This window comes from Anoplolepis gracilipes, chromosome 11, assembly GCF_047496725.1.
Source record: "Anoplolepis gracilipes chromosome 11, ASM4749672v1, whole genome shotgun sequence".
Classification (NCBI taxonomy): Eukaryota; Metazoa; Arthropoda; class Insecta; order Hymenoptera; family Formicidae; genus Anoplolepis; species Anoplolepis gracilipes.
The window spans coordinates 6348111-6366071 of record NC_132980.1 but is presented as its reverse complement, the minus strand read 5'-3'; the positions used below and the strand labels follow the sequence as shown (position 1 = coordinate 6366071).

At 34.4% G+C, this 17961-nt stretch overlaps 3 protein-coding genes across 11 annotated transcripts in view; 2 read left to right on the top strand and 1 right to left on the bottom strand.

Moving 5' to 3' along the window:
• Positions 1-15213, bottom strand: part of LOC140671241 (uncharacterized) — a 16763-nt gene extending 1550 nt beyond the window's left edge. The window contains exons 1-6 of one of the 9 annotated variants that reach the window (XM_072902445.1): positions 12507-12721; positions 10679-10739; positions 9864-10266; positions 9004-9463; positions 8603-8897; positions 1-8431 (exon numbers count right to left, since the gene is read on the bottom strand). The exon at positions 1-8431 is cut by the window's left edge and continues 1550 nt beyond it. In XM_072902445.1, coding sequence (XP_072758546.1) covers positions 8620-8897; positions 9004-9463; positions 9864-10238 — 1113 coding nt within the window. In that variant the 5' untranslated portion in view covers positions 10239-10266; positions 10679-10739; positions 12507-12721 and the 3' untranslated portion in view covers positions 1-8431; positions 8603-8619. The other 8 variants (XM_072902446.1, XM_072902450.1, XM_072902453.1 and 5 more) reach the window with 8 other exon arrangements.
• On the top strand, positions 13304-14984 carry Rpii15 (RNA polymerase II subunit RpII15). Its single transcript, XM_072902454.1, has 4 exons — positions 13304-13698; positions 13962-14169; positions 14323-14396; positions 14661-14984. The coding sequence occupies exons 2-4, from the start codon at positions 14041-14043 to the stop codon at positions 14848-14850; spliced, it is 393 nt and encodes a 130-aa protein (XP_072758555.1). The 5' UTR covers positions 13304-13698; positions 13962-14040; the 3' UTR covers positions 14851-14984.
• Positions 15214-15435: 222 nt separating the features above from the next.
• Positions 15436-17741, top strand: LOC140671239 (prenylcysteine oxidase 1). Its single transcript, XM_072902441.1, has 7 exons — positions 15436-15736; positions 15813-16019; positions 16110-16251; positions 16319-16622; positions 16704-16827; positions 16902-17251; positions 17335-17741. The coding sequence occupies exons 1-7, from the start codon at positions 15649-15651 to the stop codon at positions 17599-17601; spliced, it is 1482 nt and encodes a 493-aa protein (XP_072758542.1). The 5' UTR covers positions 15436-15648; the 3' UTR covers positions 17602-17741.
• The last annotated feature ends 220 nt before the right edge of the window (positions 17742-17961 follow it).

Below are 17961 nucleotides of genomic sequence, written 5' to 3'. Positions count from 1 at the left end.
CTCGCCGTATTACACTGAATCCGCACGCTTCGGTATCTTACATATTCAGGATGCGCGACCAAATGCTTTCCAATAAATCCAAGTACAAATATCGTCGCTCTTTCATCGAAGTCCTCGTATTTAAAGCGTATTCGTAATGCCGTCCCCTCTCTAAAATCGAATCTATTTGCTAGCGTAACGTTAATTCAATGCACATTGGGCAACATTGAACACGCGTTAACAACCGCTGTGCAACAAGATAATTCATTATACGGCGTTAAAAAGTGTTGTTAAAAAAAACACACGATGGCATTAGCTTTTGAATACGAAGACTGACAAAGGGGTCGTGAAAAAGCGCCAAAGTATTCGGAAACAGCGAATGTGTGTTAAGGTTCCTGATCCCCTTATTGACGTCATACTGAATTATAAAACAAGAAAATTATTTTTTTTTAATACATCGAAATAAGTTTTGTTGAATGGAACTAGTCTAGTTTCGCTTAAAGGAAGTTGTACATTCATTTATTAATAACAAAAAAGTTTTCGATGTATTAAAAAAAAACCTTATTTACTTCAATGTATTTCGCAATTTCTCTTCGTCAATAAAGGACCGTTGCCCTCAACACGTATTAGAGTGTATCTTGAATACAAGTTTTCGAGAATAACGCAAGATATACATTTGTGTAGTAATAATAAGTGTGATATAGTATACTCTACAGGATGCTTAACCCTTAAAGGTCCACATATGGATCATCTTGACTCTATCGACATTTTAATAATATAACATCTCGAAGGCCTTAATCGATAAAAAAAATTATTTAAAATTTATTCTCCAACTTTTGTTGCCCTCGATCATTTTTTAGACAGATGTCAAAGAATATAAATACATGTATAAATTTTATTTCCAAACACTTTGAGATAAAAAGCTAAAATCACGACGAGACATTCGTGACCCATATGTGACCAGGAACAGAGCAAAAAAAAGTTTCTGACCTAAAAGGGTTAAGGGATCTAAGGGATCCGTTAAACGGATGCAGTCGAAGGTTTCTCGCATATGCGATCGCATAATACTGGGATCGCGCGCTTTCAAGGACGAGTTGCGCGAAGGAAAAGACCGAGTCTTGCGGAGAACAAGATCCAAGTGTCAACGGCGGCGGTTCAATGTAACATGGCACACGCACTCCTGATATATCCATATAAAGCTTTATATATAATCATATTTTAGATTCATTACTCTTATAGAAACTACAATTATATAAAATTGAACTTTTACAAGTCAATCGCGGATTTTGTTGCCGTTACAAATCATTTACGAAACATCAAAGCACGTAAATTCTCGTCGTAAATAGGCAAGCAACTCTATATATAAATATATATATATATAAATATATATATATAAATATATATATATAAATATATATATATATATAAATATATATATATATGTTATCGAAGTTTTAGGAAAAGAAAAAGAAAAAAAAAAAAAAAAAAAAGACACTAAGGCAATATAGATATTACAATAAGGTACGCAAATTAATACGTGTATCTAGAATGTTCATAAAGTCAAAATATGTAACTTTAATGCTGTTTTCACTGCACATGTAATATGCAGTAAACACAGTAAATATCGAAGAATGTAATCGTTTCGAGGCCACCTTGCGACGTAATATAGAATATTAATGATCAAATTAAATAGAATAATTCCACGATAATATTCTCGTGGAATACTTCGCACAATGCACGTTTAATTATTTTTTTTTTTCTCTTATTAAAAAACTATGCACGACGGCTGTAAGCTTACGTGCAAAATATTACGTCGGAAAGAGTTCACATAATTTTCAACCGTATCTCTAATTAACTAGTAATAAAAACTTAGAAGCTAAAACTGAAGTGGTATAAAAATACTTAGTTATACACATATGTGGCTTTTTATGTTGTCAAAATTGATAATGTAATGTCGTGTATATAATATATATAATGTATGATGCATGTAAGAATCGCATATATATATATATATCATGTATATGTGTATAAATTCATAAAATAACAAAAATTAGACGCATCGATTACGCAATTACAGATCTCATGTGTGTGTGTGTTGTCATATGTATTTGTGTTTTCAATTGCATTGCCTATTTAATCCATTAGATATTCTCGGTAACTGTAAAAAATAGACTTAAAAATAAGTGATTCGAGGTTCGATCGATTCTAGGAGTTATGATTCTATCTATAAATAATAATACCATCGTAAAAACGGAGAGACCAAAGCGATACGGTGTAATTAAATATAATATAAACTGCCTCAAAATGGCTACCTATTTACTGCTATTAATAAGTGGCTATTATGATAATAGTCATTAAGTATCGTTCATACTTCTTTGATTGTGGTTTAGTTACATACTTTAAGACATTATGATACACATGTGAGTATGACACGGATTTCCACTAAAAATATTTGTTAGATACGCTGAGCATTAATGACTTAAGCACTGTACTAAATTCACGTAAAATGTATTGTATTATTATTAGAAAACTAATTATTTTTCATTGGTTTGAAATACTGGTTTAATAGATCCGTATAAAATCTCTGTCAACTGGAACTCTTAGAACAATGATTTACACGATATATACTGATTCTTTATTGAAAAGAATGCTATATATGAGTAAGTCATTTTACAGTTCAATTGTCTTTCAGTTACTGGACATTAAAACAGGCAACAATTGTAAGTCGTGCTTTAATTCGCGTTAACATACATCACAATGTCCAATATGCGACTAATTTTTTTTTCTTTTCTCTCTCCGATATTTCGATATATCGTAAAAAAAAAAAAAAAAAAAGAAAAAAAAATACACAAGTAGAGAAACAACCAATTGCGTTAAATATATATGTAATAATCGCATAATAAAGAAATGAGAATAAATGAGAATAAATACAATGTAAGATCTGTGACATATATGTTTCGATTAAATGTTCAACTTTAGCTTCTTGAAAAACGTGTTTCATCGTCAGTCGGATGGCAGCAGTCTTACTGCAATCGATAGAAGCTCTAACAAGCCTTCTAAGTTAGATTAGTTTCTTCCTTTACATGTACTTTTTGTATAATATTGTCTAATATAAATAAATTAATGATCCAGTGTATGAGGCCAGAGAAAGGCAGTTACACACTCTAAGTGATAGAGATAAATCCTTTATCCTCTATATGTGTTATTGTTCATGTCCGCTTTAGTTTTATATCTGGCACTCTTTCCTATTTTAGGCTGCTTCTCTCATTTTTAACTGTCATTTATTTTGCTGGATTATTGCGTTGCATGGAAAAATATGGCTTTATCCCAAATGCTATGTAACAAAGGCAATACATCGTACAATTACAATTGTATGCGCGCCACAGTTGTTGTCATACAATTAAACATCTTTGAAAAGGCAGAACTGGTGTTTGTAAAAAAAAATAACTCGGAGAACCCGAGTCGGTTTCACCGATTTTTACAGACACCAGGGTATGATTCTCTTATCGTCAATTACAAATGCTGTTTTATTTGTACACTAGCATGTAAAAAGCATTACACTACGTCATGATCGTTCATCTCTCTTGTGATGTTTTAACAAAGCTAAATGGTAAACTTTGAATAAATACCAGGTTCCTCTTACTGCATAAGTTATCATCGAGATATATATAGAATAAAGAGGCAGAAAGAAGAAACCTTTCTCGACAAAGTGCCTACAAAAATATTTGTATAATTGATTAGATAGATTGAGGATTGCTGTGTCTAAGACCTTAAAAATCTGGTTATGTATTAGCCACGTGTTACCAGTCTTAAACATAGTGACTACTACTCGACGTTTTTTTTCATGGACAAGTCCTGACTTTCTACAATTGTATACATTTTTTGATCTTTAAGCGTCACTCCTGGCGCGGGATATACAGTGTGCGATAATCGTAATCTTTTACCTCTTGCACGGAGGGCTCGTTTAAAATATAGAAAGATAAACATTTGATAAATACATACATATTATGTGTGCCATACAGCTGTCACAGTAACTTAACGGGATGAGCTTCACACTGTGAATCATATAAATATGATGTAATAAAAAATAACTTATATGCTACAAAATGTCTTTCCGTCAAAATATTTCGAATTTTCGGTCATTAAAAAAATACCCATTATATGTCATAGTCAATTTTCTCTTTTTTCTCCTTTTCTCTATTTTTTTCTTTTTTTGTTTTTTTGTTCCTTTTCTTTTCTGTACTGTACTTTTTTTTCCTTGTAAATCTGTTTCTCGCTATGAGCGACATCGATGTAAGATCCAAAAACATATCTCACACTATCCACATATGCAGGCTAGCTACATTGGTCACTAAGTAGAAGAACGGAACACGGCTGAGAATTAACCATACGCGCAACGTTCGTCCACAGCATAAGAAACTGTCATTTATATCAATATATCTCTATTTCATAGAACATTTCCGTCTCATTATTATATATCTTATTAAGTGCGCTTATATGCATACAAATCCTGCGTATAAAAAAGTTTCAAAATAAAAAAATAAGATCTAAAAAACGTAATCAATTAAATGCACGGCGTAATATCTTTTGATCTTTAGCGTCATTTCTCTCATAGCGTTATGTTAACGCAAGTACTTACAAGTATGGAATCACATTATTATCAATATTAATAATGGTTTGCCGAAGTTCTCGCGAAATATACTATATTTTATCCGGGTGCTCCCTCCGCATGTTTGTTACGTTGTATTAAGAGATTACAAAATATAGCATATTCCACAGTACATTGGGTATAATTAAATTTCCACCGTTTTTCATGTCAAATTTGTGCATGGAAGAAACTGTGCTGCATTGAACTGGAACAAGTGATAGTCAAACAGGGCGATATCTAGAGAGTGGCGAATGAGACTTCCCATTCCAGAGCCGAGTTTAAGCAGCATGCTTATGCGCTAAAAATGTCCTTCTACCTTTGTTATTTATTGAAAATAAGGACAGAGTATATTAATAGAGTTTTCCTGAAACGCACCACAGATCATATAGCGTTTGTCTGACTTTATGAACAATATCCCAACCCCTCGCATTATCGTGAAACAAAATGACTTTGCACATCGTTTTGAGGCACATCTGGCCGTTTTTCTTGAAGTACCGGATAAATTTGTGAATTTCAAGTCACAATTTCCTTGTCTTTTGAAAACATGCCGTATTTGTACATATCAATATACACATACGCACGCACGTACGCATACACAAATTAAAAAAAAAATATATACATATGTACCTATACTAAACTTGTCATATATATACATATGACACTTTCAATTTGGAATTGCAATGGCTTAACTGTTTTAAAATATTCTGATCGTTGGAAAACAGTCGACCAACTGCAACTCTGTTTTGAAATATACTCTTCCTGCATCAACAATTGTTGAGCATTAGCTGCTTTCCATTATTACACAAGTGATACTGAGTTTTTAGACTCAGATAATGACGTCATTATTCAGTAAGTTAAAGAAACGCGCAAGTGAGAATATTCATAATAATAATATTAATTTATTAATGTCATTTTGTTCTTACTTATTTATTTGACAAAGTTATCGCATAAGAACACAAGTTTATAATCTCATCTTTAAAGTGAATTCACAAAACTCACTAAAGTACACGGTCTCGAGCTTGTGCAGATTACAGATAAAAACCCAGTTGAATCTTACATGTGAGAATAAAAAGGAACGCGCACTCAACTGAGTTATGAGTTACGTAACAAGAGAATTCTTAATTTTAGTGTAAATGGAAAGCAACTTCTTCAATTTGGCTTCTATTTGGCGCTAATTTTAAGCTTGTCAGGATATTCCAAAAGTATCAAATATTCTTTTAAAAGCGGGTTATCGGACCTTTTGTTTAAGAGACGATTTTTCCTCAGCGAAAATATCGAGAAGTCATTTTTTGCATGCTTCTAATTTTTATCATTATATATATTTATATCTAAGTAACTTTGTATTATTTTACTTTTTTAATTATTTATGCCAATGTAAATTTGTGTGTAATAACTTTTATGTACACTAGTGCGCACTAATGCAGTCCAATCAAATTCGCCATTAATTTCTTTTTTCCTTTATATTCTACATATCAATCGTATAAAAAGTCTTAAACTACTCCTTAGCTTATTGTGTCATCCAAATCGTTTAAAATAACATAGTGAGCCTTTTGTTCACTCTTTCCTATGCAACTTCTTGCAACCTCATCTCTTTTCATTTATTCACATCTTGATGTTCGTTATTTTATGTTTTTCTTTAGGTTGAAAAAAGAGACTTCATCGATCTTCTTTGCTCACTTGAATAACACATAAAATATAATTATTCTAGAAAGAACAAATGTATAAAACATCTAAATTTATGTATTTTATAGAAAACGCGCGTACACGCACGCACGCACGCACACACACACACGCACACACACACGCGCGCGCAGGCATGTATATATGTCTAATCTTTTTTAAAATTTAAATTTTGACGAACAGCACTAATCTAATATATGTATGTATGTATGTATGTATTAGATTGTGACATTTACACACACACACACGCACGCACGCACACGCACTCACCCACCCACCCACCCACACACACACGTGTATGTATGTGTATATATATATATATATATATTTTTTTTGTGTATATATATGTATATATATATATTTTTTTTTTGTGTATATATATGTATATATATGTGTATATATATATATATATATGTGTGTGTGCGTGTGTGGTGTGTCCCAATCTATTATGTATATGTATTCAATTGTGACGCGTTTTCATAACGTCAGAGATGTTCTTGTCAGGAAAACTCTACTCTATTTTACATGACGACGCATATTTTTTTTTAGAAACAATATTCGCACGACTACAATGCTCGGAAGAACTAAAGATTATGTAAGATTTATGTAAAAATTAAAAAAAAAAAAAAAAAAAAAAAAAAAATTTATTATCGGCATCTCATTATGGCACAACTAAAAATATATTCACAAAATTGTTTGTAAATGCGACTTTTAACTCGATTAGCCCGATTCAGTGCACGAGTCACTATAATATCGATGAATACAATTCAGTTTACTTATAATATTTCATATATTAAAATAGATATCTTAATGAAATAAATAAGCAGACATATTTTTGGAAGATTCAATTAACATAAAAAGCTATGATTAACAAAAGCGACTTTAAGGATAATCTGTATAAAAAAAAAAAAATTATTTTTTTTTCATCTTTAATCTCGTTGATAAATTCGTAAAAAGATTTATTTTTAATTTTCTTAAAGTGAAAAATCTTCTTCCGAGCAAAATTAGTCCAAGTATAAAAAGCGATAGAAGTATACGAAAAATTGCAAACTCGTGTAAAAATAAAATTATAAAATCTAGTAAGAAAATAAGTCCTTAAGTATATACATATTACTGCTAATCAAATCAATTAATTGCTTATATATTTTCCTCGGAAATGATCAATTCATTAATTTTGTCGCATAACTACATTATTATATTCGTACCTAATGCTAATTCTCGTATTTTGACATAGAATTTGAGCATTTTTGCCCTTTTTCAATAATTGGAATCTGGAGTTAAAGCTAATTGTACAATTTTAGACCGAACAACTACATTTCCCTGCAAATAGCAATTTCTTCAAATGCCTAATTCAAATGATGCATGCAGCGTTTCGCTGTGACTACATGACTTTGAGAAGAGAGAGAAGCTCATAATAAAAGATTTTATGTCCATCCAAGTAATAAGAAGCTACTCCTCTTGAAAGCTTTATTATAATACACACGCTTCCTTGAAAGCTTTATTATTTTTATCGTATTTCGCTTTCTGAAGAGTAAATGAGCGACGACGTTAGTTTCATGTGTCCTAAAAGATGGACTCGCCATCGTGTTTCAATCAAAATCATTTTGCATCACAATAATGCGAAGCCTCATAAAACAAACACTATGATCTGATATGAGAAGTCCTTTCCTTACCCAGCATACTCTTCAAACATTGCACAGTGAGATAATCACTTGTTCTGGTCAATGCAGCACAATCTTTTCTATGCACACATTCGAAATGAAAAACGGCGAACTTAGTTATGTTCCTAATGATACACGTATCTTTATACTTATTAAAAAAAAAAAAAAAAAATATGTTAGGCAGTCTTCCTAAGGACACTGAATTCAACATAAACATGACATAAAGCGTGCGCGTTATTTAGCTTAATGCTGTGTCCGAACTTTTACATATGGTATCTTTTTATATACATGGAGCGGAGCTGTTCGAGACACAAATTATTATATATCTCTATCTTGCATGCGCAATCGACGATAGCATAAAAATGCGGAAAAACATTTATATGCTGTAAATGTAAAAAGTCTTGTAAATCAAACAGCGCAAACATATCGGTACGCCGCGAGTAATGAATAATGAAGTGCAAAACTGAAAGAAAAGAAAGAAAAAAATAATAGCAATACAAAATATAAATAAATTCTCAGTGCATGGAAGGTTTTAAAAGTATATATCGACGAGATGTGCGGTCTGGAACAGCTCGATGGATATATGCAATGATAAAAAATTTGTTCGATTCAAAACTGAAGTCTAAAAACTCACTACTTCTTTATACAGCACTACGGTAGGCTGGAATTTAGGCTCTCCGGCAAACGGTAACTCATCATATGATACGGCGGACTGGCCGGACTACCCGGTTGACTGTTCATGCCGAGATTGCTGGAGCCACGGCCGCGTTTTCGCCTTTGCAGGATCCCCTTTCTCACCATGTAGAATCGAATTGTGCTGATTGGTATCTTGTACTTTTCAGAGGCTACTTGAAATGTCATGCCACGTGACACCATGTCTGAAGCTAGCTTGAGTTCTTCTTCTGAACGCCTTTGTCGTCTTTGATAACCTTTAAAGATACGCAAAAGGTGTCAATCATCTGCCATCTAACGTTTTAGATATCGATACGATCCTTTAAGATAGATAAAATGTAAGAGAGACAAAGATCAGCTCACCTTCGATCGCAGGAAATGGGCTGCTAGGATTGCAATTACTACTGGGCACCACACTAATGGAATATGGTTTGACTTCCTGCTGCTGAGAGAACTGCTCGTCCGGCTCCATTTTTACCATACCCTGAGTTTCAGTGAGAGTTGCCTCACAAGCACTTAAAGCTTTCTCTAGGTGTTGCAACGCTTCGCTATGCTCCATGTTTACAAAGTTAGATGCAGTGGGATTATTTGAAACAGGGGTGATGGTGGACGAATTGTTCCCTGTGCTGGTCGCGGCCATTGTCGAACATGAAAGGAAGTCAGAGGTACTTCCGTCATCATTGGATGAAGCATTATCGGCCTTGTAGTTAGTACTGTCACCGTGAGTAGGCGTCGACGGAGTGACAGGTGCATTAGAATCACACGATTGGGTATTGCTCTCATTCGACGAGTTATCGCATCCCTGAGTAGATAAGCCACGAACCTACCAAAAAAATATGTGTAAACATGGAATATAAACAATATCTATACCTTTGCATAAAAGCAAACGTATAGAGGCAAATATAATGCATGGAATTAAAATTTTATGTTTATACAATACTGCTAAAGTTAAAAAGAGTAAAAAATGCCAAGTATTAAAAACAAAATAAATAAATAAATAAATAGAATGAGATAAAATGAGTTTGATATTTAGTCCAGACACGCTGTAGCAATCATCCATCAATGGCAGCAGCTGACATACTCTGTAAAGCAATCAGCACGCAACACCTTTCAACCTCAAAAAATGATTGTCAGCAAACACGCAAAGCAAAACAAAAAAAGAAATGATATATACTAAAGATAATATTATAGATAGACACATGTAAATGGATCAAGACATATACCTGCAAAACTTCCGCTGCTTGCATCAATGTAGCGAGCTGTTGTTGCTCGACATATACCTCTCCACGGTACATAAATTCGACCAAAGCTTGAAGCTCCCACATCTTCATGTCCCTCAAGAAGATCACAGGATGAGTACATGGTATCTCTAACAGTAGGCGTTCCAAATAATCGCTACAGGCAGAGAGCACGACTTTGTGACACTTTATCGAGCCTCCGTCGCAAGCCAGGGTGACATCCACAAATTGCTCTGAGCTCAGCAATTTTGGAAATGCACTGTGCATGTTGGACTGATGAGAATTCCAAGAAACGCAAAACTGTTGGCGATCGCCTCCAGGGTAAGTGCCCGGATTGGGCAAGTTACTCCCAGATTCCATGACTGCAGTTCAATGATAGATAAATCGCCTGTCAAAAACAAGATATTTCATTAAAACTTGGGCTATTTTGGTGTCATCTTTTAAATTATCAAAAAAAAAGTCACGTGTCATGTCTTAAATATAATATTGCACAATTATTACAATTACATACATACTTTATACATAAAATAGAGCAAATAATTATGTGACAAATGTAAAATTTTTTGAAATAATGTTAAATAAATCCTTCGCATCAACTGAATAATAATTAAAAAGACAAAGTGTATTTGCAAAGTGTTAGTAGTGAAAAATTGAAAATAAAAGTGTAAAATGTTTAAATAAACAACAATTTTGCACAGGATTGGAGAAGAAACGCCATCCGTTGCTGCAGCAAGAGGTATTTCTTTGGGAGCTATTTTTGGACACATAATTAATGAAACAAATAATGAATCTACCATTACCCAATTTAGCGAGACCGCCTATTCCAAGTAGGTACAACACACTGAATCTTCTCGACGATTTCTTTCAGTTATGAAAAAAAAAAAAAAAAAATAAAAAAATAATTTTAAGACAGTATACATCACCTGCGTGTGAAAGAGGGTACGTCATCGGAACAAAGACAAAGAGGGGTTTCCTTCTTTCAATTCCCTTTATACCCTAATCGTCAAACTAAAAAACCGAAAGGGAGAGGCAAAGGATCCTGACAACAGCGGAAATGCGTTTAATTCAAAAAACAAATGATCGAAAGAGAGAGAGAGAGAGAGAGAGAGAGAGATTATCGCGAGACTAGAGCTAGGTTAACGAGAAAGATGACGGTCGAGTTAAAAAAAAATGTACAATATGGCTGGTCTGGTACAAGTCCAGTAACAACAATATCCCACACATCGCATGCACACGCACACATATTGATAGACGTACACGCGCGAACGTTATATTCCGATCGTATATCATGTACGCGTGTAATATACGCGCGAGACGTGCGTATGATTTGCGAGCTACGAGAAACGTTACCGCGATCGAGCGTGTGGCGTCGTCGGATCGATCGACGATCGGGACCGGGGTACTGGCGATTTTTTTTTCTTTTTTCTTTTTTTCCGACAAAAATCCACGTACTTACCGGATGCACGCACTCGGGCGGACAAACGCGCGCGAGAGTGCGTGCGTGCGTGCGCGCGCGCGCGCGCGCACGCACGCACGCACGCATACGCACTCGCACACTTAAAAGACAGGCACGCACTCGGCGGAGTAGGAGAGACGAACAACGCGCCTAGCAGCTTCTATTGTTGAAGCTGCCGGGCGGCCTCGCCGCAAACGATGCCGTTCAGCCGTAATCACGTGTCAAAGTCACACGAATCGGTCGCGCTACGGTGTAAAAATGACAAATACTGACAGATTCGGACAGGTTGAAAATTATCCGGCGTAATCGGAGCGACACTGGATGTGCCGCCTTTTCTTTATGACGGGGGGGGGGAAAACGGATTTCTCTCTCTCTCTCTCTTTCTCTCTCTCCCCCTCTATCTATCTATCTCTCTCTCTCTCTTTCTTTCTTTCTCTGTGGGAGAGGAGACGCAACGTCACCCCCCACAGGAACGTCGCCTCCGGGCTCTTAGAAATTTCTTTACTCCTTTATTATACGTACACGAAATATATTGTGCGTATTCGTATTCGAGTCAGTTTCTTTCTTTTTGTCTCCCTTTTCACGCGCTCCTTCTCTCACGGTGACGCCGAGAGCGTCGTGTCTCGACCTCCTGGAGAAACGATGCACAGACAGAATCACGCTCTTCGCACTCAATCCACGCCGATGAAGACGAGATTAGGTTCGTCAACTGCACACTCGCGAACCTCCGCTTCTCGGAGAAATATATCGCGTCGCTCGTGGGAAGAATCCCTTAAGAAAACATTCAGCCGCCGCGAGATTTGCACTATATAGATGGGGGAGCGAGAACCGCGGCCGGAAGGGGTGGGGGTACAGACGGGACGACAGGGTAGAAAGCGAATGGTAGGGTCGGGGGGGTATATGCGTTGATTGGTTCTCTTTCTCTCTACCGTGTATGTATATACATATGTGTGCACCATACACTTACAATATGTGTGAACGAACTGCTATATATTATAAGCTATAGACGCTAGATTCCGAAGAGAGAGAAAGAGAGAGAGAGAGAGAGAGAGGAGATCCAGGACGTCTCTGAAGATGGACGAACAAAATAGGTGCTGAAGAATCGACCGGCACCTTCCTGTCAAAGTCGTACTCGTACGTCGTCGTCCTTGTCGACGTTGATCGATACTTACTCGTAACCCGCGATACCGCGATGCCGACGAGGTCTACGAGGTGCTACCCGCACCGGACACCGGAGACTCACACGCACGGTCTATAGTCGACTATAGTAAACTATCGCTAGAATTACTAAGCTAGCGGCGTCGGTTCGGAAGTGCCTCTATCGCGCATCATCACTGCGCAGATTATCAAACTAACGCCGATTCCCGACAGAGAGAGACGATTCTTAGAAGAGCCTCTCCTTTCTTTTTTTTTTTTTTTTTTTCTATTTTTTTTTTTGGTCGCCCCCGACATCGATTTTTTCGACCGTGAACGAATGTAATCACGCCCCGATGTATGATATATATATATAAAATTTTCAACTCGAGAATTAAATTTACGAAGTCGATACTGTCGCGGGCGATTTCATGAAAACTGCCGGCAAGATTCGTATTTATATATACGCACATATGTATGTATATAGCGATGCTAGATTCGAGGATCGGTAGCGTGCGTGTGCTGCGCAGAGCGTACTGCGCAGCACATGGGTGCACGCGCTCGCGCTTTGGTGCGTGCGCTACCGAGACCCGAATCTGGCATCGCTGATTGTACGGTGGAGGTTGCTTGTCTTTAGATATGCTTCCCGCGCCCGTTCTTTTGTCTCGTTCACCGACGACGAAAAGAAACACACAAGAGGGGGAAATTAATAAATATTAAATTAATATAATTAAATTATATGAGAAGAAAATAGAATTTGTGTTAATTTTTGTACGTAATAAAAAGTCTGGGGGAAAAAAAACTACGTTTGTTGAATTTAGGTGAGAAGCAAATTGAACGACAAAATTCGTTTCTTTTATATTATAACGAGATTTTTGTCAAATCTTTTAATAAAAGTGTAAAACGAGACTCTATGTCAAACTCTTCTTCTGATTGACTGATTCTTTGCGATTTTTACTCGATCGCGCTGTCCTTTGTAAATGCACCTTTCGGTTTTCAAGAATACAATACATAGAGATATTATATAAATACATATCTCTATGATACAACACAACAGTTGAATCACTCGTAAAATTTGTCTTGAATTTTGTCAAGCCTATCGTTGAATATTGAATGAATCTTGTCCCTATTCGACAATTATTTTATAATTCACAACGGAATATACACGGAAGCTAATTAATTACAAGAATATATTGGATAAACTGAAAGTTAAACTTATAGGTTAATTCTGTGAGTACATATTATTATTTCTGTTAAATCTAACAGATTTTGTCTTTATAACCGTAATTTTAATTTTTAAAAGTTTTTTCATTTATATTATATTATGAGTAAGATAGATTTCCGTATATTATAATAATTATATAGAAATAAGACATATATTAAATATATTGAAATATTGAATATTGATATATATTGAAATATATATTAAATATAAATAATAAATGAATTAAATAGAAATAAATGAAATAATCTTACACATTTTGAATCTGCAGATATAATGCATTGATGTTTACCACATGCTACAATTCTTCAATTATTATTGTCAGTAGTCATTGACAGAGGATCGTGATCATGTCGAAAATAGCGGGTTATGACACGCATGATGATGGACCAGGATTTGTGGGTATTAGATTTTGCCAGGAATGTAACAATATGTTGTATCCGAAAGAAGATAAAGAGAACAAAGTGCTCATGTATGCAGTAAGTATGAGGGTGTATTGCGACTGTTTCCAATAAACAATGTGTAACATTCTGTTAAAAAAAAAGAAAAAAAAGGGAAGGGGAAGGAAAGAAACAATTTTGAATTATATAAGAGATTGTTGTATACATAGAATTGTTTTGTTTTTATTTCAGTGCAGAAATTGTGATTATAAAACACTGGCAGACAGCAATTGTATTTATGTGAACAAGATCATGCACGAAATAGAGTGAGTTGAAAATATAAGTGTATTAAAAAAAGTTGATTAACATCTGTATAAATATTATCAAGTGTAACGATTAAAATTTTGTAACACGTGCAAAGAAGAAAGGTATATCATTTTGTGCATAGATATTGCTTGTCATACAAAATGATACTCTTTCAATGTGACGAGTCTTCTCAAGATTAATTCATAGACTTGCTAAGGATGTATATGTTAGTCACACTTGAAAACCACCATTGATTTATTTAATTGTATATTTTTCTTTTTTAGTGAACTGACACACATTGTTGCTGATGTAATATCGGACCCTACATTGCCAAGAACTGAAGAACATCCATGCCCAAAGTGCAATTACAGAGAAGCTGTATTTTTCCAGGCACAAACTAGACGAGCTGAAGAGGAAATGAGATTGTATTATGTGTGCACGAATCAACATTGCTGCCACAGATGGACAGAATAAATAATACATATATATACATACATATATACATATATTATCCTATGTACATCCTCGCTTATTTGTATTACTTAATATTATCACATCGATAAATCGCATGAAAAATTGTATGTAAAAACGTTAAGAAATGCATCGTAACAGTGTATATAATACAATGATAATAAAAAAAAAAAAAAAAAAAAAAATATATATGAGATAAACGTTTTCGTGCAAGAGTACAATAAATTACCGTGAGGCTCGCGATCTCTGGGCATTTACCCTGTCACTTAGGTATGCGATTAACTTTACAAATTGAATCTTCCTAGCCTCTTGACGTTTACAACGTCATGAAATCGCGACACATCTTCCTTGGCTGTTAGCGTGACGTTTCGCGGGGGAAAAATTTTAGATGACATTTCGAGGAAAACTAGTGTGAAGTACCCTTGTCAGATCTATCTTGCCAATTGAATGATCATCGTGAAAAAGAAATTCGCGATCGTAAACTAACGTCTGGAAGACAACACCCCGAAACTTCTATAGCTGTTTATCCAGGCCATACTCCGCCATCAGCCATACTGAATTCTTCGAGCTCAATCGCCAGTCACGTGATCGCTAATGTCATGTATCTGAATTATATCCGCGCGTCTTTCTTTACTGAAATTTACTCTACACAGATATCTTGTGCAGGGACACACACACACACACACATGAGAAAAGTGATATCAAAAAACATACAAATAAATTATCAACATACAAGTGAAAGTTCGATAAAATAAAAATGTATAAATATCCTTTGCAAAATCTTTAACGTTCATTAAAAGAATGATGACCCACCATATAATATTGATGATATTTGGAGTATTGGTGCTCAAATATGGGACTTCTCTTGAAATACATGTCCCACGCATTGGTAAGAGTTCATTTAAGATTTAATAAAAGACTTGTATACATTTTAATGTCGAATTTAACTTTTTCTCTTATTGTAGCCATTATTGGAGGAGGCATCGGTGGTGCTTCTACCTCACATTTTCTCACAGAGTTGTTGAATGAAAGTTTGAAGATTGACTTGTACGAAGCAAAAACCATCGGAGGACGATTGGCAACTGTAAAAATTGATAACATTGAAGTGGAAGCTGGTGGTTCAATTATACACCCTAAGAACATGTATATGCAAAAGTTTGTTAAACTTTTGGGTAAATGCATTCTTTTTTTTTTGGTACATATATTGATTACTAAATATTTGCACAAAGAATATTATTAACAGACTTTTGGATATATTTCAGGTTTAGAACATAATTCTCCCTATGAAGAAAAATATGGCATATGGAATGGAAATGAGTTTGTGTATAAAGAGAGCGCATGGTACATTGTATCAGTTGCAAAGTTATTTTACAGATATGGCTTTCAACTGTACAAACTTAAAAGGTACTTTAAAATTGTGTGTTACAACAGGCTAGAAAAAATAAAATTATATTACATTTTCTTTGTCTAGACACATAGATAACATAGTAGAAGATTTTGGGAAGATATATACTCTGCAGGATAATGGAAAGTCTTTTGCCAATGTTACTGCACTGCTGTCAGCTATGAATAAGGATTTCCCGAAATCATTGCAAATGTCCTTAAAGAATTATCTTACACAAATGGGTTTTACAGAAAGACTGATCGACGAAGTGGTGCAATCTATTACTGTAATAAATTATGGTCAAGATGTCGATATTCAGAGTTTTGTTGGTTTAATATCCTTAGCTGGAGCAGGTGTTGATTTATGGTCTGTCAAAGGCGGAAATAAAGGAGTAATATATTATTCAATTGTTATTTTTACATTATATATTTTAATTATACTTGTAAAATATGGATTGGTTTAAAAATTTTAGGTACCAGAGCATCTCATTTATAGAAATAAACATGTAAATGTAATACCAAGCCGTGTTACAAAAATTCGTAACATAACAGATAGCAATGATTCGAGTCATTATGAAGTGACCTATATGAATAAAGGTATAATCGGCGAGTGTAAAATCAGATTGATAAATACTAAATTAAATATTAAACTAAATAATTGTAAATTTCAGACAGCACAGATTCAATGACATCTAATTACGATATTGTAATTATTGCTGCACCACTTACACATGATCAAGAATTCTTGATAGAATTCGTCGATTTTCCAGACGACTTAGTGTTTTTAGGAGATTATCAAACGACGTATGCAACATTTATTAACGGGGACCTTAATCCAAGATATTTTGACTTGCAAGAGGCTCTGAGTGTTATTTTAAGTTGTAATCCCAACAAAACAAAAATCAGTTCAATTGGAAAAGTGAATCCTGTGGATGGCTCAACTGACATAAGTTCGCAAATTTGGAAAATCTTTAGCAGAGAATCTGTGGAAACAAATCTTTTGAACAATATGTTTTCTCATGTATGAAATAATTGTCTTATGATATGTTAAAAGAAGACGTCTATTTTAATATAATTGATAATTTTTTTTCTTTGTCAATCAAGGTCACTGAAAAAAAGGAAATTGCTTGGAAAGCATATCCTCATTACTCAAGTACTACAAATGTACTCTTGGGTAAATTCAAGCTACATGATGCGCTGTATCATGTCAATGCAATTGAGTGGGCTGGTAGCGCGATGGAAATGAGTGCAATAGCAGGAAGAAACGTTGCTATCTTGGCATACAATGATTTTGCTCAGAAACACAACTTTACATCTTCAAATGAAAAAATCAATGAAAAATCAAGTACAAAAATATCCATAGAATTATAATATCTGTGTGTTATTATATATAGTGTGTATGGAAATCAGAATAACTGTCTATATATGGTACTAATAAAATATATATTTTATTAGTGCCATATATAACATTATAATATTTTTGTAATGCAGATGTAAAGTCACAGAATTGAAATAAAAAATATTAAGATAGAGACTAAAAAGTAATGCTTTTTGAATAAAGATGACTGTCTATTTTATTATTCCTGAAATCTCTGTTCAAAAAGAAAATTTATGAATATACCACTCTTTTATACTTATTTGTTTATTATATTTATTAAATTATGTTATATATTTATTATTTTTATTAATAAAATTTATAGTGAAAATCTCATACACTCCTTTTTTTGAATC